Source organism: Pogona vitticeps, chromosome 4 (genome assembly GCF_051106095.1).
Source record: "Pogona vitticeps strain Pit_001003342236 chromosome 4, PviZW2.1, whole genome shotgun sequence".
Classification (NCBI taxonomy): domain Eukaryota; kingdom Metazoa; phylum Chordata; class Lepidosauria; order Squamata; family Agamidae; genus Pogona; species Pogona vitticeps.
Window position 1 is genome coordinate 212,453,833 of NC_135786.1, and position 23,627 is coordinate 212,477,459.

At 41.2% G+C, this 23,627-nt stretch overlaps 2 protein-coding genes across 5 annotated transcripts in view; one reads left to right on the top strand and one right to left on the bottom strand.

Moving 5' to 3' along the window:
• The first annotated feature begins 23 nt into the window (after window positions 1-23).
• On the top strand, window positions 24-20,237 carry LOC110074782 (uncharacterized). Of its 3 annotated transcripts, none has more exons than XM_078393599.1 (7): window positions 24-849; window positions 6,384-6,724; window positions 8,233-8,372; window positions 9,270-9,432; window positions 9,848-9,968; window positions 11,898-12,116; window positions 19,272-20,237. In XM_078393599.1, exons 1-7 carry the CDS (start codon window positions 628-630, stop codon window positions 19,302-19,304), a joined length of 1,239 nt encoding a protein of 412 aa, XP_078249725.1. In that variant the 5' UTR covers window positions 24-627; the 3' UTR covers window positions 19,305-20,237. The 3 variants fall into 3 exon arrangements, with proteins under 3 accessions (XP_078249725.1, XP_078249726.1, XP_072855231.2); XM_078393600.1 differs by having other exon boundaries at window positions 6,507-6,724; XM_072999130.2 differs by lacking the exon at window positions 19,272-20,237 and having other exon boundaries at window positions 11,898-12,545.
• The window catches only part of VIRMA (vir like m6A methyltransferase associated), a 41,529-nt gene continuing 34,307 nt past the window's right edge, over window positions 16,406-23,627 (bottom strand). For both annotated transcript variants that reach the window (XM_020785351.3, XM_078393597.1), the window contains 6 exons: window positions 23,419-23,579; window positions 21,965-22,061; window positions 20,555-20,721; window positions 19,314-19,645; window positions 18,719-18,862; window positions 16,406-16,739 (listed from right to left, as the gene is read on the bottom strand). In XM_020785351.3, the coding sequence (XP_020641010.3) occupies window positions 16,582-16,739; window positions 18,719-18,862; window positions 19,314-19,645; window positions 20,555-20,721; window positions 21,965-22,061; window positions 23,419-23,579 (1,059 nt within the window). In that variant the 3' untranslated portion in view covers window positions 16,406-16,581. The remainder of the gene's footprint in view (window positions 16,740-18,718; window positions 18,863-19,313; window positions 19,646-20,554; window positions 20,722-21,964; window positions 22,062-23,418; window positions 23,580-23,627) is intronic.

Genomic DNA, 23,627 nt, shown 5'->3' on the forward strand with positions numbered 1-23,627 from the left:
ATAGTTAGCGTTTTTGTATGTCTTGGTTCCCTAATCAATCCAAATGGAGGCTGCAACCAAGAAATGAGAAGACTGGAGACTTGGAAGGGCAGGCGTGAAGGAACTAAATAAGATTATCAGGTGTAAAGTGTACGACTGGAGAACCAGCCCAAGTTCATCCACACTTTCACTGCCGATCACGTATGGGTGTGAAAGCCGGACAATTAATTGATTGATTGATTAATTAAATACCCCGCCTATCTGGTCATTGCGACCACTCTAGGCGGCTGACAGGAAAAAAAAATAATTTGTTTGGAATGTGGTACCGGAGGGGAGCTTTGTGGATACTCTGGATTGCCAGAAAGACGAACAAATAGGTCCTAGAACAAATCAAGCTTGAATTAACCTCTGGAGGTAAAAACGTTGAAAATCCGGTTGTTTTACTTTGGGCAGATAGGATTCCCTGGAAAAGACAATAATGCTGGGAAAGGTGGAAGGCAGCAGGAAAAGAGGAAGACCCAATATGTGATGGATTGACTCCCTAAAGGAGCCACAGGCTCGAGTTTACAAGAGCTGAGCAGGGCTGGGGAGGACAGGGCATGTTGGAGGTCGCTCATTCGCCCCAAGTCGGAGGCGCCTTGACGGCCCATGACAACAAGTGAGAAAAACGGCCGGAACCGACGCGCTCTGAGGCTACGCTGGGCAGGGTTGGAGGAGGCCTCGCCGGGCTACGCCGGTAGGAAGAAGGCGGGGCTTTTCCTGCTCCCCGAGGCTGAGTGTGGGGCGGTGGGGGGAGGGGAAGTGCGGACGTCACTCCCGGGCGGCCGAGTTGCTGCTGCCGCTGGAGCGCTTATAAAGGAGAAGGAAGGGGTGAGGCGCCGGGTCGTTTTTGGGGGGTCTCTTTCCTTCGCGGGGTGGATGGTCCTAGTCGGGCGGTGGGAGGTGGGCCCGGAAAATGGGCAGGGAGGGAGATGGAAGAGCTCGCTTCTCTGATTTGTTACGAATTCGTCCTGCTGTTGACTTTGCTGCTTCAGAAAGTTTTCAGGGTTGGGGCAGCCGCGTTAAATTGTTGCAGAAAGAAACACACACACACACACACACACACACACACACACACACACACACACACACACACACACACACACACACACACACACACACACACACACACACACACACACACACACACACACACACACACACACACACACACACAGAGAATGGGAGAAACACAGAGAGAGAGAGAGAGAATGGCAGAAACACACACACACACACACACAAACAGAATGGGAGAAACACACACACACACACACACACACACACACACAGAATTGCAGAAACACACACACACAGAATGGCAGAAACACACACACACACACACACACACACACACACACACACAGAGCAAAGAGCCTTTCAGGGTGCCATGAGATTCCTTATTAAAAAGATGCACTGAAAAAAAAGAGGACAGAACAGGTTAGCGAAGGTGGATGGAGAGCAGAGACGAGTGGGAGGAAGGCGTGCGGTTAGCACCCTAAAAATTAAGATACTGGTCGGCGTGTAAACTTTTAGGAACTAGAGTCCACTTTGCCTCGTGTGTGAACCTGGCACCTTCCAGTAGGCAACCTTATTGGCCTCTTTGAGCCCCCCCCCAAAAAAAATACAGTAATTGGTTTGGTTAAGCATGTACATTCTAAAATTGACAGTTTTACATCTTAGGTTTGACAAAACAGTTGTCACAGGCTCCTTTTTGGGGGCTGGTGAACAACTATTGTTAGCCTTCTCTTCTAACCCCATGTACTTTTCCCCTCTGTAACAGTGGGATTCCTTAACATGAGGCCTTTTAATGTATTGAGTTACCTCTCCCATCATTCCGAACCAGCAGTGATGGGGGTTGCAGCCTAGACAGCGCTGGTTTGAGAGGAGGCTGCTAGTCGTCTAGATCATAGCATGTACCTATACACCTTACAGTTATGGATAACTTCTTGTGTGTCCGATGAAAGTCTTAAAAACTCTGCTAATGTTGTTATACATCTGTTAGTCTTTTAAGATGCCACAAAACAATAAGATTTTAGAGGCTGGCAGCTTATAGGGTCGGGGAGAAGCATAAATGCACAGATATATTTTTCTTTGCAGAACACTTGTGTGATGTTGTCTGTATGTTTTTCATATCCTGTCTTTCTTATTAAACCATTAGTGTAGTTACATTGTTCCTGTGGACTTCTGTCACCTGGCTGGAAGCATGGATCTAAACATGTTGATTTATTGCCTCTAGCTCTTTCCCCTTTCTCTAATTGTCACCCCGAGTTGAATTTTGGATTGCAAGTACGGATATTTAGGCAGGGCTCTGCCACTCTGTAAGGTACCATACATCCTGATAGTACTATGTAAGTGCCATATAGTGGGGTGAGAGGCACTGATAAAGCAGTTCTGCCTCAACCGGCACAGGCAGTATTTTTCATGTTGTATTTTTGTATGTTAGGAGCTCTTGTGACAAAAGCCCCAGCTCCTTCATAATGAGAGCTTTTCCAGCATTTGTAGGAAAGTGTTTTTCCAAGCCTGTTCCATGTACCTCTCTCGATTATAGACAAAATATCCAGCTAAAACTTAATGAAAATGTAGCTTAAAAGGGTGGAAGCTGAAAATCATGTTGAGAACATGCTTAGCTTTGCCTTGTGGAAACAAATCCATAATATTAGCCACAAAGGGTTTTTTTTTTAATCCTCCTCCCTTCTCCATTATACAGATGCTTTGATATGTGACCTTTATCGGAGGGTTTTAGCAGCTCCAGGGAAAAATCATTAGTTCAGTGCTCTTTCAAAAAGTCATTAGGAAACAGAACATAATTATATGAATGTGCATTGTATTGATTTAGTGTATCGAGCTATAATTCAAGTTTCCAGCTGGCTTCTGTTATTCAAAAGCGTTAAATACTGTGTGTTTATGTAGGGGAAGATCAAAATTGCTGTGGTGAGCAGGTGGCATCTTTCTAATTTTGTTTTTAGTCAGTCAAAATGAAGGAAGAGCTATATTTTACTGTCCAGTGTTCCAAAACTGGATTGTTGTTCTTTTAGTTATGTTTATTTTCTAAACCAAGGACAGACAGCAGAAAGTAGATTTAGATCTACTGTTAGAGCCTTGTGTTATTTATCGCAGTAGATCAGCGAAGATTTCAGAGTCCCAGTTGTTTAACAAGAGTAGCAACAAACTGATAATTCCTTACCCATCCTAAATTGTAACTTAGAGCAGTTTAGTGGATTTTTTTATGAAGCAGGACTGAGAATTATATTAACAACAATGGTTGAGCTCAGAGTCCTTTAATTCTAAACATGTCTTTTGAATATGGTTGGTGAAGGCCACTATCCAGCTAAAAATACAAAGTACATGCCCACGTGTTTGCGTATCTGAAGTCTTCTCATCTTTATTCTAACCAATGCATTTTTGGAGCTGTTGTGAAAAAAATTATTCTTTCTGGGGGCTGAAGTGTGTATGCTGCAGAATAATTTCGGTTCCATCCTGTCTGCAAGGAAGACTCACCTCCAGGCTTGGAAGTAGTATTTTTTTTTAATTTGAAGAAGTTTGTTTAATTAGGTGGTGTCATACCACTCAGTAGGTTTTATTTTTCTTGCTATTGCATTTTATTGGTATGAAATGCTGAAGTGAGATGGATGTTTCAGTAACATCAAGAATTAGTGATTACTGCTGGTAAGGGATCATTTGTATTCTTTTGAATGTTGGATTCATCTTGATTACTTCTTTGCAGTTCAAGTATTATGCAGTATAGAAAATAAGCACAACACATTTTTACAATGCAACCGTATGCATGCGTGTTCAGTGGTAATTTGTGTTACATTCAGTGCATGTACTCCCTTAAATATGGAAGTAAGATTGAAGCCTTATTATTGTTTACTAAGTCAAGTAAACATACTAAATCAGATTTCCATCAATTTATGGCTGTGGGAATTTTCCAAACAAGTATAATCTTTCCTTCTGTTTCTAGCAGCTAATCATGAGGTCTGTTGCTTATGTGGACAAAACAACACTTATGAGCAAGTTCAGAAGTATCAGCAGACTAAAGGAAACCCAAAGTTTGCAGAAATACAAAAAAAAAAAAAAATCTTGACAGCTCCACCACCAAAGGGGAAGCCCAAAAGGCAGCCCAGTTAAGAAAGAGCATCTTCCATTGCCACAAAAACGAAGCTGTTCCAGGGGATTAAATAGGAAGTTGAGAATGGGTGACTAGGAACATAGTTCTCTGTAGTGAGTTAATTTCTGTGAAATGGTACAATAAAAGTACATGTCAAGATTACACTTCAAAAGTCATTTAACAAGTAGAAATGAAGCAATTTCATTGGCCACCAAATAACACTTGCTAGGTAAAAGGTAAAGGTTCCCCTTGACATTTAGTCCAGTTGTGTCTGACTCTAGGGCGTGGTGCTCATCCCCATTTCCAAGCCGTAGAGCCAGCGTTTGTCCAAAGACAGTTTCCGTGGTCATGTGGCCAGCGCGACTAGACACGGAACGCTGTTACCTTCCCACCGAGGTGGTACCTATTTATCTACTTGCATTTTACATGCTTTTGAACTGCTAGGTTGACAGGAGTTGGGACAAGTGACAAGGCGCTCATTCCGTCGTGTGGATTTGATCTTATGACTGCTGGTCTTCTGACCTTGCAGCACAGAGGCTTCTGCGGTGTAACCCACAGCGCCACCAGTCATTTCTTAAGGGCATCATTAGAGGAATTTTGACAGAAATTTTATTGGATTTTCTTATCAGTTCTAATGAGTTCTCTTAAGTAATTAAAAATAACAGAGCAACAAGCAATATAACAAATTCCTTTTCAAACACTATAATTACAATTACCGTACTTTTTAAACACTATACTGAATAGCGAGAATAATTTGCTCTCAAAAGCTCTCTGTGTGTGGAATGGTTGAAATCTCAAACAGTCCAGCCCTCAATATTTTGTTGCAGATTTCACTTGTCACTATCTTTATAATGTAAGTTGTTGTGTATATTGTGAATATTATTTTCTATAGCACTATGAATAGTAGTCTTTTGTATATATAATTGCTACTTGGATTAATACAGGGCTCCCTTACTCAGGAGACTTAACAACTGAACTTTTTCCTTTGAATTCTCAGAGAAAGAGTCAGATAATGAAGAACATTATTTTTATAGATCTATTTTAATAACACAAAATGCTGCTGTACAGGAATACAACATGAAATGTACGAATGTAGTTATTATGTGCTCCAACGCTTTCTACTTTGATCAGATGCTTAATGAAGAAAAAGAAAGTATTATATATCTTTATCCAATTAGTTTCTGCAAGGAGAAACAGGAGACCTGAAAGAAAAGATGCTATCACTTTTTTTTTCTGGAAATGTGATACAGTAGAAGGAAGTCCCAAACTAATGGCCACCTGTAGCTTTACCAAAAAGGGATCTCTCTCACACATTCACACACCATTAAGTGTATATCCCCCCAAAGTATCTAGGCTTCCTTTTGTTTTTCAGAGTTTTGCACACTTGTGGTGGTGGGGCAGCCTATTTCCTTGGTTACGTGGTTATACTACGTATAACTCACAGATGTAACTATCTGTTGGTTCCTTTTTTTATTCTCTTCAGAAGATTCAGCCACAATCTACCACTCAGTTTTTTTCTGGATTCTTGTATAGTTGCCCCTCCTTTCCTTTATGCATTTTTAGAAGCATGTTAAAGATAGTTGTAGTTTGGCACTCTGTCGCTCCACTGAGTCTATTCTCTTCACATCATCCACTGTATCTTTCCAACATCCCATTGTGGTAGATCATGCGCTGAGAGGGATTTTCATGGCTCACGGGCATAGATTGTCCACGTCCAGCACACAAACTGAGTGCCACATGAATGGCCTTGGTGTGGCTAACTGACCCAAGGAGGGGAAGGTAAATCCTGTGGCTGTACGTACAAGTGAATTGCTTTGAATTGCCTCCAAAGTGAGACCATTTGGTATTAAGATGCCTGTGATTCTATAATTTATACCCCTCGTTTAAAAAGAAACCGAGGATCATATTGCATTGTATTTTCCTCTTTGCTGTCAATAAACTCGTATAATGCTGACACTCCTTTACTGTTTTCACATGATTCCTCTGAGATTATTTTGTTAGATCTGAACATTATTAATAAATTAGCATGTTGAATTCTGTTACCTTCCAAATATTGACTCCACTGAGTTCAAGGCACCTTATGTGGCTGTTTTTGCTGCTTTTTTCTTACAACAGTTGTAAGGTAGTTTTTGTTGAGAGTGTGGGAAAAGACTGTGGTCACTCGATGTGTTTAGTGGCTTGCAGAGGGCGAGACTCTGGAACTTCTCGGTCCTGTTCCTACACTGTTACGTCACATTGGATTTTTATGCCTCCATAGATCTTTAGAGGCGTAGCTGATGCCCTGAGTGTATCGCCCTGGGTTTTGGACGACCATGTGGGAAGTGGCCACTGTTTTTCAGCTACAGTGAATTCTGTGTTTGCTGCCTCTGTTTGGTTGAAGGTCTTGGAGAAAATGGGTTATGACATTGAGCGGTTTGTTGGCTACGTTAATGAAGGCCTACTGTGCTCTATCTGCCGAGATGTCCTCGAAGACCCTCTGCAGGCTCCCTGTGAACATGCTTTCTGTACTTCCTGCATACATGGATGGCTTGTTCATCACAACAGCTGCCCGGAGGATCGTCAGCCACTGGACCTGCCTATCCTGCGACCTCTGTATAGGTACGTAACAAGCTCATATCACAAAAAAGCCACTTCCCAATATCACTAGTTCTATTCCAGCATTAGTGGCCTGAGCGACTGTGAAATGCAGTGTCAGGGGAGGGGGATCTGGGCTACCTCTAAGAGCGACTACTTCTCTGTATGCCATATCCAATCATGGAATTGTTTAGGATAGATTTAGTCGGTTTCCATTTGAAGAGATCTTGTTTCTGAACCACCCTATCTGTCTGTCTGTCTGTCTGTCTGTCTGTCTGTCCAAAGGTCTACTCTGGGTGGTTTACAAATTTAAAAACAATAAAACCAATAAACATACGTTATAGATCCAAGGTGGCGAAAGTATAAGAAATTAAGATGGTGTGTGTTCATAGAATCATAGAATTGTAAAGTTGAAAAAGGTCTATAAGGTCGTCGAGTCAAACCCCTTGCTCAATGCAGGAATACAAATCAAAGGAAATCTGCCAGGTGGTTGTCTAAATTTCTCTGGAATGCCTCCAGTACTGGAGCACTCGCTACCTTTTGAGGTAACTGGTTCCACCATCATACTGCTTTAACAGTTAGGAAGTTTTTCCTGATATTCAACTGAAATCTGGCTTCCTGTAACTTGAGCCGATTTTTGCATGTCCTGCACTCTGGGATGACTGAGAACAGATCCTGCCCCTCCTCTGTATGACAACAGCCTTTCAAGAGTTTGTAAAGTGCTATCCTACCTCCCCTTAGTCTTTTCTCAAGGCTAGTTCTTTCAGTCTTTCCTCATACGGCTTGGTTTCCAGCCTCCTAATCTGAACTTGTTCCAGGTCATCAGCACCCTCCTTGAAGTGTGATGTTTGATATCTGGTTATCAGGTCAGTCACCACTGTGATTTTTTAAAAAGCGATGACTCATCAGAGTTGGACATTTGAGATAAGGGTAGGGATATTATGGCTAAGTAATTATTGAAGGATGATTTATCAGTACAAGTGTCTCACTGGACTGTTTTTGAATGGGAAAGGCAACCGTGAACAAAGTTTTGACTCCAGCCCAGCTAAGAGGGAGCATCCGGCAACAGTGTGCATGAGTTAAAGAACGAAAGCAACCACTGGAGCAGGGAACAAAGGCATTTTAAAGAAGGAGCAGGCTGAGAGAGAAACGTTGGATGTATTTCAGGCTGCTTCTAGATAGAAGTCTAAAAGAGAGCAAGAAATATTTTTGTTGATTTTCACAGGTGCTCTACCTGTATATTTGTAAAGAAACTAAACCTTATAAAAGTCTCTCATGGTCTCGTGCCAAAAGAAATTAAAGGTAGCAGCTCTGCCACTACCATTTCTTACTGCTCAGGAAAGTAGGAAACATGTAACATCACAATTTCATTCATTTCTCCTGTGTTCATTATGCCAATATCTTGTGTCTCCCTGAGTAGTGGTATTTCAATATTTCCTGATTATTGGTTCCTTTGTGGTGCAAAACAATCTTACGAAAGTAAAATCCTCTCATGGTATTGCAAGAATGAAGGAATTAACTTCTGTATCCAGATACATGAAGAATGACCTTAATCGACTGCAGCTTCACTGCAGAAACAGAGATTGTGGGTGTGAAATGGTGTGTTCACTGGAATCTATTCACCGACATGAACGTGAATGTGAATACAGCCGGATTCCCTGCTCCAACAGCGGTATGTAAAAGGGCTCTCCATTTTGAGTATAGTGCCATATTTTCAGAATATAGTTGGGGTGGGAGTGTCCTGGAGCTGGTGGCTGTTTTGCATAACCCTTTTAATATTTCTGTTTCTCTGTGAAATCCCCTTCACATGCAGGAGTAATCTGGTATTTTTTTTAAATTGTTACCTACTTAGACATTCTGACATGGGGAGGTGGAGCCAAATAGCATCTAGAGGGCCGCAAGTGTCTCCCTTCTCCACCAAGTTCTCAGATTGTAGTGAATAAATACAGGCCCAGATCCCTACTTGGCCACGAAACCCACTGGGTGACTGGGGGCCAGTCGTGCTCTCTTCAGACTGATCTGCATTGCAGGGTTCCTAGGAAGCTAAAAATGTAGGAGGAGCATTTTCGCTGACTCGAATCCATTGGAGGAAAGACGAGACATAAATCTAACAAGTAGATAAACAGCTGATGTTTCAACATCAGAAGGTTTTTGAAAATGAAATGATTCTTTGGAAAAATATTCTGGGAGTAGTGATTTTCTGATATTTTAATGCTGATTGTTAAAATGCACAGACATCTAGATTATGATGTGGGCTTCCAAAGTTGATGCTGTTGTTCATCGTTTGCATGTTTTGTTCACCTATGCACACTGTTAAAATGAGGGTAACACTCAGCTCCACCTGCCATCAGTTGAAGCTCTTGCCGCTTTCAGTCACAAAACAAATCTCTTCAAATCAGCTTGCTTGATGTTTACTGAGTATCAGTATTAATATTTCTGTTGTTCAACTTGTTTGTGACTTATTTTTCATGATTTTTAGTAGGAAAACAGGATAGAAAGGTCATAAATAAATAATATTGAAAATAAAGTTACCTACTCTGTTTCCTCCCGCATTGTGCTTTTCTGTTAGGTTGCTCAGTTCAAGTTGAGCGGCGTAACTTGCACAGCCATTTGGCAGTGTGCGAGTATCGCAGCCGTGAATGCCCCAACGGTTGTGGCTTTGCCATCCTCAGTGCAGACGACGTGCAACACAACTGTGTGGCAGAGCTAAGAACAGAACTAGAACTGCTCAGGTACAACTGAACACACAACCACGCCTTCTCCTTGGCTGCTGCTCATATTTTGACAGTGAAAGCTTTCATTGCTAGTGAAGTGGCAATTCAGGCCTGCCACCTGTAACAGTCTCTTCCCACCTCTGTGAATCAAGAAAATGTTTTGCAAAAACAGACCAATCTCCCTGTAGTTTCCAAGTCACTGGTAAAAACCTGTCAGGAAGCTGTTGCTACCTTTTCCTTTTTAAGACAGAGGAAGGTCTGGGGATTTTATAGCAAAAATAAAGAGGATTTTGCACTATTTAAATAGGTTGCAGTCCTTCAAACCCCCCCCCCCGCCCCAATCAAGTATTTAAAGTGCCACAATATTCCTTAGAAATAAAGCTGCAGGGAAAATTGTGAGGCTTACTAAAGGTGACTTGCTTAATTTTTTTAGATCAGAAATGATCTACCGAATGGAAGAGGCAAAACATGAGATGGAATCTCGCTTGGATTCTCAAAGGAGGCATATGGTGCAAAAAGAAAGCCTATTGCAAAATGAAATCGAAGAGTTGAAGGTATCGTCACTGGATATGAATTGGTTTGTCCCATAAGCGTTGCCTGTGTTGATTTCGAGCCTGCTTTATTCTATGCTGAATTTTCTGTCTTCAAATATGCACTTGGTTCTATTTTAGAACCAGTGCTTTTTGACAGCAGGTACTCCAACTAGAGTTCAAAAGAGCAAAAGCAGCATTGTTACTGGAGATTGGTGGACACTCTCTGGTGCCAATCTCATTTAAAAAACTGGCCTTCTTCTGAGTTGGTCTGGTCCTCCCTGCTAAATATCCCCATCCACTGAAGGCTATCCTCCTTTCACTCACCTACTGGGGTAACAGGACAAGACTGTTGGTGGGCTTCAAACATGAACATGGTTCATACATGCAGGGCTACTGGGGAGTATAGATTCCCATCTTTGTCCCATCTAGCCTGCTTTCTCCATTCTATTAGACTTGGCCTAATAGCATCTGTTGTTCCGGTCTGGCAGAATTCGCAGCCCAACATGGCAAATACAACAAAGTCTACTTCTCATCTTTCCTGTGAAAGTGAAAGAGAGACCTTTCAGGTGGCAAAAAAAATGTAGACACAGAATGGCTGGCTCTTTTTAAAGCGTATTGGCATTGAGAACATCACATCCTGCCTGGATGAAATATTGAATGTTAGTGTTCAAAATGAAAAAAATTGCCACAGGATAGGGGAGCTTGTATCTCTTCATGGGATGTATGTGAATGACAGCTTGAAATGGGATTCCTTATGGAGATGCTAACCTCTTCTTTCATTAATAAGAGTTGTCTAGAAAGCAGGTCTCTATCAGTTGCTAGGGAACATGAGATGCAGAGTACAGTTGTACTCCTGTCTTTGTAGTTGGCTTCCTGTTGACCACAGTTGACCCTGTGTAAAGAGCATGCTGGACTAGATGGTCTTTTGTTGTGATCCTATATAGCTCTCTATGAGCTTCTAGGACTGATGCTGAGCAACACTGGTCTAACTTGCCTGTACCATTTATTTGTTTGTTTGTTTGTTTATTTGTTTGTTTGTTCAATTTATATCCCGCCCATCTGGTATATTCTACCACTCTATGAACATTTAGATATTTTTGGCCAAAAAAACCCCTACTATATGGTCCATAAGTAAAATAAAGAAGCAGAACTGAGCAAAACTCCAACTTGGTTTGCATTTTTTTCAAAAAGAACAACTCGACATTCACATCTTCCAAAATTCTTCACTGGGCTGAGTGTTGCACAACTTGACAAGAGATGAAAGCAGCAGAAAAGTTCAACATTCATTCAGACCAGACTCAGGTTACAGCTTTGGAACCTATATTTACTTAAATTCTGACTGCATGTTTAGAGAACTGTTAGAACTGTGGTATGACCAAATTGTCTGTAGAGATATGCAATAGATCCTGCATTCCTGGAGGTGCAAAGGTAATTTGCAACCCCTTTGTATTTAAACCTAGAGAGAGAAAGAATTGATTTTACATCTCCATTCTGCTGTTTTCTATCCAGCATCCTGCCTGATTAAGAGTTCTGAAGGTTCCAAAAATCTCACTTCCCCACCCAGAAAATGTTCGAGTGGGCCAATAAAGGTATTGCCCAACTCTGTTTGTTTTCATGTATCTAATCTTTTACCACCAGATCCCTATTTGAAAATACAGATGCAGGAGCAAAATTCTAAATAAGCAGTTTGGGATAGCAGTGAGTGCTGAACTTTGGTGGCAGTCTTGAGTTGACCTTACATTCAGTACTCTTCAGCATAACCAATCTTCACAAGTTGTTTCAAGAATAAATTAGAGGGAACCCTTAACTAGCCATATTGAGATTCTTAAAGGAAGGGTGAAAATATGTGATATAAAATTGTGAACATTGTGATTTTTTTCTTTTTCACCAAGAGGTAGTATCAATGATACATTTCTTGCTTTTCTAAAATACCCTATTCATGTTTTTCAGAGTCAGATGTCCAGGATGATGTCTGACATCCAGACTCTGATGGCAACAGAGAGGCAACATCGGCAAGAGCTGGAGCAGGCAGAGCTAGAGAAACGAGAATTGCTGGAGTTGATGAAGGGTCTCCAGAAAGACTGTCGATTAACCAGGGATGGAAGCAAGAAAGTAGGGAACATCCGGACTCTGACACGCCTGGAGAGTATGAAGCGAAAACCCCGGGAGGTGACTGTCATATGAATTGAAAGAAGCTTCAAGCTCCTGCTTTTCTATGAACAGCTAGAGATACTGGGTTTTGATCCTCCCTTTGCTCTCTAACTCACTCCTAAAGGGCAAAACTAATGTTAAAAGGAACTTACCGATGTACCTAAACAAGGTCAAGTCCACCAGTGCTGGGGTTTCTGGAGATCCATTCATTTCTTTGGGATCATCCCCAACCCCACTTAGATGAGGTTCTGAATGACTGTAGTTGAAAGATAGCATGCTTAGATTCTTGCTGTTTAAGATTTAGAATTTAATGTCCATTGTTTTCATGTAGAAAACTTATTTTCTGTTGTGTTCATTCTAGACATGGACACTTTGTATTCGTATCCAAGGGATACAAATACAAAGGATGGCACCACAAGTGCCATGGTGGTCCATTCCTGCCTCCCAGAACCAGCCTGGTCCACTCACTGGGCTCCGTATGGTGCACGTGTCCATCAGCATTGGCATTGCAGTAGTCCCACCAGCACTTCCCTGCCTCTCCCTACAACCGACCACTCAGCAGATGACTCACCTTCCCACCTCCTCGCTGGAGTGTTCGGCTGTGGGGAGAGGCAGGGAAGCACTGGTGGGACTGCTCTCCATGATTGGTGCAACAACAATGCTGATGGACCAGGCTCGTTCTGGGGGGCGAGAGTGGACTGCCGTGACACCTGTGGGCTGAGTGTTGCACAACTGGATGCAAATAGGAAGTGCCCATTTCTAGTTCACTCTTGTCCAAAGGTCTCTCTCTTTCCCTTCTATACAAACAGGCTCCTTCTCACTGAGGACACACAGTGCAGATTTGTTTGTGAGCCCTGTGATTTTGTACAAGAACTGGCTGAATAACACAGTTCAGTGTTTTAGCAAAAAAAAAAAAAATCTTCCAGTGCCGAGCACAATAAGGCCACACATGAACGATTTTCAGTTCCAGGTTAATGAATAAGCTACCTCAACTACTTTATCTCATGCAATTTGCAAACTTCAAAGGTGATTGTTTGGGCCATTTCTCAACATTTACTTGTACAACAGGGCAGCTGTATACTTTCAGTGGGTCGGGTTCAAAGAAAATGTAAGGTCTATACAGATACCTTATATCAGAAGAGAATATAATTTGCGGTGTCTCTGTTACAGTAAAGATTTGGTAGACAACCATGTGAGTCAGAAACCTGTATGTGGGACACTGCTATAGTTAGTGGTTGGGATCTAGTTGTATTTCTTCTTGCAAATCAAGTTCTGATACCTTGTGGGTGCCTAACATTTTTCCTCTGTTTGCAAAAATAGGGGTTGAGCAATACATTTTCTTATTAGAAAAGCAGTCAGTGTAAAATGGCTACTTTCATTCATTTAGACCAGGGGTCTCAAACTTAATTTACCTGGGGGCCGCTGGAGGCAGAGTCTGAGTGAGGGTGGGCCACATCAGATTTTCCGCTAAGCAGAGCAAGAGACCGAGGAAGCTGCCCAGGAGTTTCCTTAGCCTGGCTGGGGCTCCGAGGAGGAGGAGGGGCACGCACAAGCCCTCATTGCCGGCCATGATCCCTCTGGCTCCTCGGAGGCAGCAGCAACTGCTTTTGGTGGCTTGGAGGCGCTCTTCGAGGATGGGCCAGAAGTGAGCTCCGCTCTCAGGCATTGTGCGGCGGCGGCTCGGGTGCTCACTGGAAAATTTCTGGCAGCGTGCCGGCTCTCCCCCAAAACAGCTCCTCTTGCACCCTCCATCCAGAACTGCTGGCTGGCAGGCTGCAGTTCCAGATGGAGGGTGCAAGAGGTGCTGTCTTGGGAGAGAGCTGGCGAGCAAGATGAGGCTTTTTTGTTTACTTTTGACAGCAGAGGATGCGTGGGTGCTTTGGGGGGCAGACAAGGCGGGGGCCGCAAACTATCATCCAGCAGCAAATGGCCCCCAAGCCGCATATTTGAGACCCCTGATTTAGACGATACAGTCTTTGAGTCTCAGGACAGCACCCCTTTCATTGGAAATAGTAATTGCTTCACCTTTGTTTCTAGTCCTGGGTTATATGTAGTTTACTCTGGGAGTTATTTTGATGCACACCACCTAAAATAAAATCCTCTGATCATATAACACCTCAAAAGAACTTATAATGATGGTAGAGGCTTTAAGACTCCCTGAACATCAAAGTTGCCTACATAGTTGTAGATCCCCACCCCCGCTGCCAATACAACAGCATTTAGTAAGGCAGAGGATCTGGTCCTGTTAACAACCATGCTAGCCTTCCCAGTATAAGATTAGAAACCCTCCTTTTTACTGTTATGTTGAATCTTGTGTCACATTAAATGATGTGTCATAATAGAAAAACAACAGTGCAAAAGGAGCTCTTAGACTAACGTATCTTCCAAAGTTGTATTTACTACCTAACTTCAAAGACTATTGTAGTTGCAGGTATAAAGAATTGTTAGTTTTTTATAGGTGCTGAATTACTACAAAGCAATACTGTTTGTGAATTAATAAAAATATGTTAGGGTATGTGTTTCTGCAATTATGGGGACAGAATAAGTTTACAGATCTCTTTTTTAAATTAAGGTCAAATTCAGTTAATCAGAGTGCTTTTAGAGGTCAAAGACGAGATGTAATCCAACTGCGACCATGCCTAGGTAACAGCTGAGACAACTGGAGAGTCCCCTTTTCTCCAGTTGTCACCTGCCAGTGCTGAGTCAGAGGGAGACAAAGCAGCAGCCCTTTCACTGTGCTTAGATCCAGTTTCATGATCTGCTGATCTGGCTGCCTACCATCCAGACAGGAACATCAAGGAGAACAGGAAATCAAGATTGTCATAAACCGTGTGTGGAAATGAATTTCTCAAAACCCAACATCTTTTCACCATTAGAACAGAGTGCTTCAGACTGCAGCACTGGGCATCCAAGAAGGGTTAGATATAAGGCTAAGAAAGGAAAAGGTATGTTCACTCCAAACTAGCTTGGTAAATGGGCATAGAAGAATGTATTGCAGATGAATGAATGGGTCAAAGGAAAGTAGGAAGCCTCATCTAAAAGTATTGAGGCATTTGTAGTATCCCTATAGATGAGCTTAAATTATCTTTTGTAAGGTGCCTTGGAAAGGCTTTGCCTTGAAAGGGAGCACAGAAATATTTCACTGGAGAAAACAGATAACAAGACATCAGCTTCAATCACAGATGAAGAATAAGTAGCCCTCCAGAGATTATTAGTCTGCAACTCCCATCAGTCTATGTCCCCATCAGAACATGAAAGTATATCCAGTAGATCTCAACTCATACATGCAGCGGAAAACAAGCTTAAAGGTAAATGGGACAAACAGGCAGTGCATGTGAAGTGGGCAATGGATATAAAAATGACACTGCACTTAAAAATGCTGTATTCATACATTTATGAAGGTCCCCTTTTGTATGCTTGGCTTTGAAACATAAAATATTTCATTCAAGGGAACTATTCTTCCTTATTCTGAAAATGACACTGCACATAACGAAGCTTTTTTGTAAATTGTGTCAACTGTCATTTTTCTGAGGCAGTCCTCAAGTCCTGGTTGCCTCACGTAATTATTTGTTGCTGTGGTCTTATCTAGATGTGTGTGCTCTGGAGGAAAGGAAAACCTCTATGTTTTTAGTCCCTACAGAGAAAGTTTCTAGCAGAACTGAAACAAGTGAAGGAATTGTGACAGCTGCACACAAGCTTATGGCACTGTTTCTGATCCATGGTGGGGGTGAGGAAGCCACAGTGATTATTACAGTCACTTTGAAAGATTAGATTTAAAGACATCCCGTCACACTTATATTAACTGAATGCTGCCACTAAACAACCCTACATTTTATTAACAATTTGTAAGGGATTTGTCATTTTCCCAAAAGTCTGCATCTGAAAGTGGACTCGTTAATTAAATAGCTGGAGTTTTGTGCAAGTGCTGCTCAACCCTGCTGTCCAAAGCACCAGAGGGTCTCTGTCTCCCTAATGCTGTAAAAAACAAAGTCCAGCTGCACTGGCATGGCTTTATACTAAACGGGGTAAAATTTGATCTAATTTAAATTTAAATTTAAAAATATTTTAAATTTATTCATAATTTAAATTTAAAAATAGATTTTTAAAAAATTTAAATTGAGATTTAAATCAATCTGATCACCTTGATACTAAATCAGAGTACACTATCATGGCTGCTTCAAGACTGCTTTACTGCTGGCTGGGAGCAGCAGTATACTCCAGATGACAGCTCGTTGTAAGCTTTTTAAAGCAAACCTGCATTTGTACTTCTAGCCCATTGCCATTGTGCCAGGAAATATAGGCAACAGTACACGCACAAAAAAAGTTTTATTGAAATCTGATTTCGTATCAAACAAAATTGGATTCCTTTAAAAAAAAATCAGGCTGCTGTCCTCAGATACCAGTTAAAAGTCTAGCCGTGGTCCTCAAATGCGTAAGCACCGTCCCCTTCTTGAAAGGTTCTGTCTGGCAATTCCCAAAAGTTTTATCGGGTAAAAGAACGGACGTGCCGCCCTCTTCCACTGCCTCCGCTAACAAACTTTCCTCTTGAGCCACCATTGCTGCCACTGTTTGCGCTTGCCCAAGAGGGCCCAATTCCACCACGGCCTCTGGAGGCACGATCACGAGGACTTGGCCGATAACCTTAAACAGAAACAACAACAAAAGAGGAATGAATGGAACAGTAGAGTAGCAATTTCATTTCAAGAGATAAACAAAGGCCAACCCATCTCCCTATGGACACTTTGTGAAACAGCCCTTTCTCTGTGACAATACATTGCCTCCTCCACCATCCAGAGGACCTTCCCCATACTATCCAAAGTAGTAAGACTTTGATGCAATGCACTCCAGACAAACCAATTGGGGCTGAAGTTCTGAGCACAACTGTATAGAAGGAAGCTGCACTGAAATGAATATTCCATACCAAGTACATTCCATTATAATCAAACCGAAGACTATTTCAATTGATTTTTCTAAATAAAATACTGAAGTATTTATATATAAACAAATCTTAAAACAGAGCACAATAAATAAAACTACCTTGAAAGAACTGAAATACTTTAAAATAGGAATGGGCAAGCATAGTTTTGAGGCTGCATGTGGCCTCCCAGGGAAGTTTTTCCAGCCCCCCACCCTTTAAATAAATTTCACTTTCTGTTCCTAGAAACTCGCAGCTCAAGGGGTTTTGCAATAAAATGGGTATAGCCTCTCTAAAACTCCAGACCCATAAAAATGAACTCAGATATGGCTTTTAACAACAGTCACTTTTTATGTCAAATTTTTGTCATTAAAGGGGCTGATGTGGACCCCCTTGGATCCTATGACCAGAAAACTGGCCCATGTACCTCACAAAGTTGTTTATCCCTACTTCAAAATCATATTTAACGCCTTAAACACATTTTAAGCAGCATGACAAAAGAGTAAGTTTGATAATTTTGCTGAGAGGCTAGACTTCAAACAGCCCAAATCTATTAGGTGCATATTTACCACTCCTATTTTACTAGTTCTGAAATTATGCACTTTTCACAACCAACATACAGAAGTCCTCATTTGGGGATTTAAGTCTAGGATCACAAAAAGAGGCCCTGGCCACAGAATTAAGGCCAACAACAGGTTGATAGTGCTCTATTTTTTAAAAAAAAAATCAAACTTTTTTGTATTGCCTTTTTGTTTCATAAGCTTTATCGGATACCTTTGTAGAAAAGCAGTATATAAGTGTAATAAAAAAACCCAACTGAGTCCAGATAGCTCAATCCAGTCGGAAGTGCTTGGGTCTGCCTTTGTTTAACAAATCGCACATGGCTGAGGCATAGTTTCTTCTATAGGTTAATATGATTTGTAGATACCAGGCTGTTTATATATGTGCACAGTCTGGTTCTGGCATAACAGATCTGGTATCTGAGACTGAATCCTCTATATAGGAAATGTATGGAATGCTCTCCCTTGGGAGGATCAGGCTGCCCCCCCTCCCTTTTTATTCTTTCACTGACAGCTAAAGACCCAGACAGGCTTTTAGTCCTACATGTTGTTTTTTAACTAAGTTTGTTTTTAAAGTTTTAAGTGTTTTAATCACTTAATGCATTTTATTTGGATAATTGTGTTTTTAATTTTACTTGTTTCAGTGTTGCGAACTGCCTTGAGTCTCCTCATTTGTAGAAAGGCAGCCTACAAATGATGATCAATCAATCAACCAGTTTCAATTATAAACCAGAAATCTGGTAGAACATGATGAAATTATAACTTCCTCAGCTGTCCCCCCCCCCATTGCTAGCCATTCTAATGGGGAGATATGGCAAGATGCAGGTCAAGTGGGCAGCGGGACTACACCTCTCAGAAGTCCTAGGACTCCCAGAGAGCACTGGAGCAGCTTCCTTTTTTAACAGGAAGCTAGGCCATGATACATCTATGTTAGGCCCTTCTTTAGGTGACTGAAGTATAGGGTAAGGGTGAAAATGTGAGCCTGTGGGCTGTAACTCCCAGAATTCTACCTGAGGAATTATTGAAGAATTCTGGAAGTTAAAGAGTCCAGTCCCCATTATAGATTTCATAAAAGAAAGAGGGAATCAATTGTTCAATTTAACTCTGCATTTAATTTTCAGTGTACTATAAAAAAGGTCACATACCTGCAGAACTTAATGGTCTCAAAGGTGGAAGTGGGCCTCTGTTAAAATTGCTCTGGCCCCCTCTGCTTTCATTGTATGTCCCTCGTGGAGAACTCTGCGCGCTCCAGCTTGACCCTCTAGCACCCTCGCGACGGCTGTAATTTCCTAAGAGAAAAACACAATGATCAAGCCAATTACAGACTGCACATATCTCAATTCTTCAATATTCAATTTCACATCTGAGTTTAAAAGCCATTATGTTTGCTTAAGTGACCAAAAGCGGCACTATAGCTTTGCTACGTAGGCCAAAGCATTCAGCTCTGATTTGGAATGGGAGTTTTCATTTATCGAGGCTTCAGTGAGAGGCCCTGAGCAAGTCAATTGTGTGACTTTCTCAATTCCATTTGTAAATCAGAAGTAGTAACAGGGTAGGTGTGTGGAAAAGCCAAGAGATACATAGCATTTGTACCACAGGACTTTTACTGGCAGTGATAAAAAAAATAGCAACATTACTATGCAGACCTTCACAAGAAGGAATATGCAGGATAACTGAATCCCAGTTTTGTTTCCCAAGGGCCATCAAGTCTATACACTCCATATCGACTAGAGAACTTACCTTTTGAAGCAGGTGGTGTGAAGAATCGATTCTGGCTGTGAAAGGCTCCTCGTCCTCCTCGGTTCCCAGAGAATCCTCCTCGGGAAGAGATCTTCTGTGACACTTTAGGTGGCCTCTTGGGGGGCGGGATGCCATCTGGTGGAACCACTTCCTTGCTCTCTGCTGCCACAAAGTCATCGACGTGCATTGAAGGCGGCCTGCTTGTGTTCTGCTTCCTCTGACGGAATATGTCATGGGGCCGAATGCCTTGACCAAACGCTCCCCTGCCCCTTCCTCTCGGCGGGGGCACAATATGGGCCCTCTTGGCGGGTTCTATATATTCTGACTTCCCACTATTAAAAGTACAAAAGAGGGGCATGGTGATTTCATTAACCCAAGCAATTTTGTCTGGCAGAAAACAAAATACACTTCCCATGATTTACTTTATACTCAAGCAAATGGGAACATTTGCCAGCTCCTTTAAGTGAACTAAAAGAACCATATGAATGTGCTGTTTGCTGAAGACTTTTCTCCCTATCTTTTCTAAGCACACACACCCAGGATCTCACAGTGATTTTCATTAATTTCAGTTGGCCAAACATTTTTTAAAAAATAAAGAGTTAATATAAGCAGCACCTGCCAAACCTCAAAGCTGAACCTGAAAAGAGTATTACTGTCCTTTTTCACTCCCTTTGTTTCACTCCTAGAATAACAGCAGATACCAAATTAATTAATTAATTTTATTTATATCCCACCTATCTGGTCAGTTAAGACCACTCTAGGCGGCTAACAACATAAAAATAAAACAATAAATATATATAAAACAAGTTACATAAAATAGACATTACAAAAAAACTGAGAGCAAACAATGGGGAGTAGAGAAAGAGGACATCAGGGATTGACTGTACCATCTAATTATGTAATAAAAGTCTCTTGACACTCTGAGCTCAGTGTATTCCAATAGTCCTGTCAGTCCTACTCATTTTCCTTCTTTCTGTTCTGGCACACTGTCTTGCAAGGTATCAGCCTTCCCTCCAACCTAGGTTTTCATAAATTTCTTTAGGTTAGAAAGATCCTTTGTGCAGATCTTTCACAGATCAGTTCCCTCATCCATCAGAAAACCTGTAACATTTTACATGGAACACAGGTCATTTACTACAGTCAGTATAGGTGGAAAATAAAAATCTACCTTTATGTCCACAGGTGAATCAATGTGCACACATGCATACGTGCACACTTACACAAAACCACCAATCAGTTACCTGGATGTTATAAATGTCTCGTGCTTGTGTTTTCCAAGTTTAAAGCCTTTGGTGGTTTTTGTCCGACCAGGAGAGGAAGGCTCTGACAGAAATGACCTCTCCAGTTCTGCCTGCAAATCAAAGTCACTGCATCCTTTTTCTGACAGTTCAATTAAGTCAACCTTCACCTGTAGAAAAAAGAAAAGAAAAAACCATGCCACTAACAATTCCCCAGCACACATGCTGGTATTCGGCACTATTAAAAGAGGAAACATGGCATAGTAGGGCAAAAGTGGAAAGAAGCTGGGCAACCCAAGTCCTTGGTTGACTCTAACACTTTGATTTGAAGAGGAATATCAGAGCCTACCATTCGGGTCAGGTGTCCTTATCTAGTCCAAAATTCTGATTTACCACATGCCATGTTTTGCATTTGCTAGAAGAAGAACTATACAAGCCCTTCAAACTGGAGAACTATTGACTAATGAGAGAAATTGTAGGCGATAAAGTTGCCATTTCTTCTTCATGTAGAAGCCTATTACTTAATGTGTATCAGTGAAAGTACAACAATGTAAATTGCAACAGAGAATTGCCCCTAGTTAAAGAGTTGATGCTTATATTCCTTGTTGCATACCAAGTTGTGTCACTGACACACCACCAAAAATACAAGCAGCAACTCTTTAACCACCAACAACTTGCCACTGCAATTTATGCCACTGTGCTTATCCTGCCATACATAATTAGTAGAACTGTGGCACATAACCAGTTCTGAGCCTCTGATATCAAGTGACAAGGAATTTAAGAGATTAAGACTAGTTTTCAAAGAAGCATTCAATTAGTACACCAAACCCAAAAAGGCTTAGTATTCCATGAACAAGTGCACTCATGCTATGTTTTAAAAATCACTTTGTGAAATGCAATAGAGTTTCACAGAGACATTATAAGGCTGGGAAATGTTTGAAATGTTTCAAAAAAATTAAAGTTATATTGGCCATTACTAGCTTTCAGGTGAGCCTTGAATTCAGCTTCCTGTTTAAAAATGTCCAGAATCCTACTGGTATCGGTTAAATATCTGCATAACTTGTCATGGCTAATTACAGCTAGCTGGTGATATCAGGCCAAAACCAAAAAGATAAAGAAGACAAAGACATTGTGAGCTTTTGTGAATCAAGTCCACTTCCTCAGACAAACTGATTTGTCAAAGCACATCACAGTCGTGTGCACACTGCTGCAAGACCAATCTGTGCCCCAGAACCTCATCCATTAGCTGCAGTAAGTTATGTAAACTTTACATGAACACCAGTAGGTCTCCAACCAATATTTATTCCTTGTTAACAGGCTGCTGCTGAGTGTATCTCAAAAAGTTCTGCTGACAACTAGTTAATAAATATTCCATCCCCAATCTACCTCCAGTAGTAAATTTAAGGCTTTTACCATGTCAAGGTCAGTTTCAATTTCTTCAGCCTGGAATGGAGAAAACCACATAGACTTCAGCTGGTCATCCATCACATCTGACAAGATGTATGTAGTCCTGCAAATAACACAATTTTTATTGTGTTTACTACTGTGCACATGTTTGACATTTTCTTTTTCTCTTTCAGATACACCAGTGGAATAGGTTTTTCACTCCCATCAAGTAATCACATTCATCAACTCATTCTTTTCTCTTCTTCCAAGCCATCTGTTTAGCTGTTTTCCCTAAAGGACCATAGCCCTATTCAGGTGTCACAGGTATGGTAGTGTATGCAAGCCCTGATACAGGAGAGCTCCCAAGTATAGTACTATAAGCACTCACGGTTGCAAGTGCCTCTGCAGAACTTCACACTGAAGTATGTAAACTTGCCACATGGGCAGCATAGTGGGTGGGCGCTAAGAATGGAGAGCTTTTTCCCCACCATAATTTCAGTTCTATCCACTTTCAGACTGTAACACTTGAACAGGACTCTTGTCTTCACTCAGTGTGCACCTCTACTGCAACCATGCCTTCTGCATCTAATTCTTTACCATTATTAAGCCCCATTCTATCCCATCTTATTGAAAGTAACAGAGTTGAAGCTTTAATGCATAACTTTGCTAAATTGCAGATCCCAGAATCCCTCAGCCAACATTCAAAAAGCAACTTTTCCAAGCTTTGCAGACAGCTCACTAAGGCAGAAACAATATCATTTCTGCATTCTGTTCCTCACCTACTATACCACTTACTTTGTTGTTTTACAATATATTATATAAAGTATATGTCTAAAATTATCCATTGTTTCATCCACAATAAACACATAATAAATACTGGTACAGAAAGTGCAAAAACTGGAAGTAGCAAGCAATGTTAGAAGCAACTGGAAATCATTGCATATGTGCGAGAAGCACAAAGAGACAAAGTAGAAACTGGGCCCATGCTTAATTTGGAAGGAAAAAATATAAAAGGAAGACTTGACTATTCAATAGCTACTTGACTCCAAGCCTTTATAAAGAAAGCTACCTCTAAAGGACCATTCAGCAATACTGACAAAATCATTATATCATACGTCAACAAAGAAATGTCATGATTAACAAGGCAACACATAATGCTTGGGCAATCCGAATACACTCCAGTTATCAGGGCCTAACAGCATTCATTCCCAAATAATTTTAAATAACACTTGGCGACACTTAGAATATCCACTTACTATCTGTGAGAAAAAGAGGATTGTGGTCTTAGGGGTGGAGTGAAAGATTTCAACTGGTAAGGAATATTCAGCTTGTCCAATAATAAATGCATGATTTAAATCTAATCTCAGATATGCTAACTGACACACCTACTACTACTACTACTATTCATCATCATCATCAAACTGGTTTCAGACATTATATTTATTTCTCTCATGATCACAAATTTATATTTGGCACCTTACCTGTTGTTAAAAAGATGCTGGAGAGATTCTGGTGCAGGAAGGATTGGTTCTACATCTTGATCGCTCAGAGGACAAGGATCGCCAGCAGATTCCAGCATCTGCCGAAGTCCAACAACATTGTCCAATAAAGATTCCAGACTATCATCTTCTTTAGAACGCTCCTGTGTAAGAAATACCATAGTCACTCCTTCTTTGTAGATAATTTAAAT

Coding starts and splice junctions, on each gene's coding strand:
- LOC110074782 (XM_078393599.1), top strand. CDS start 628: ATGACAACAAGTGAGAAAAACGGCCGGAACCGACGCGCTCTGAGGCTA. Junction 850..6,383: donor TTATAAAGGAGAAGGAAGGG/GTGAGGCGCCGG, acceptor ATGCCTCCATAG/ATCTTTAGAGGCGTAGCTGA. Junction 8,373..9,269: donor GATTCCCTGCTCCAACAGCG/GTATGTAAAAGG, acceptor CTTTTCTGTTAG/GTTGCTCAGTTCAAGTTGAG.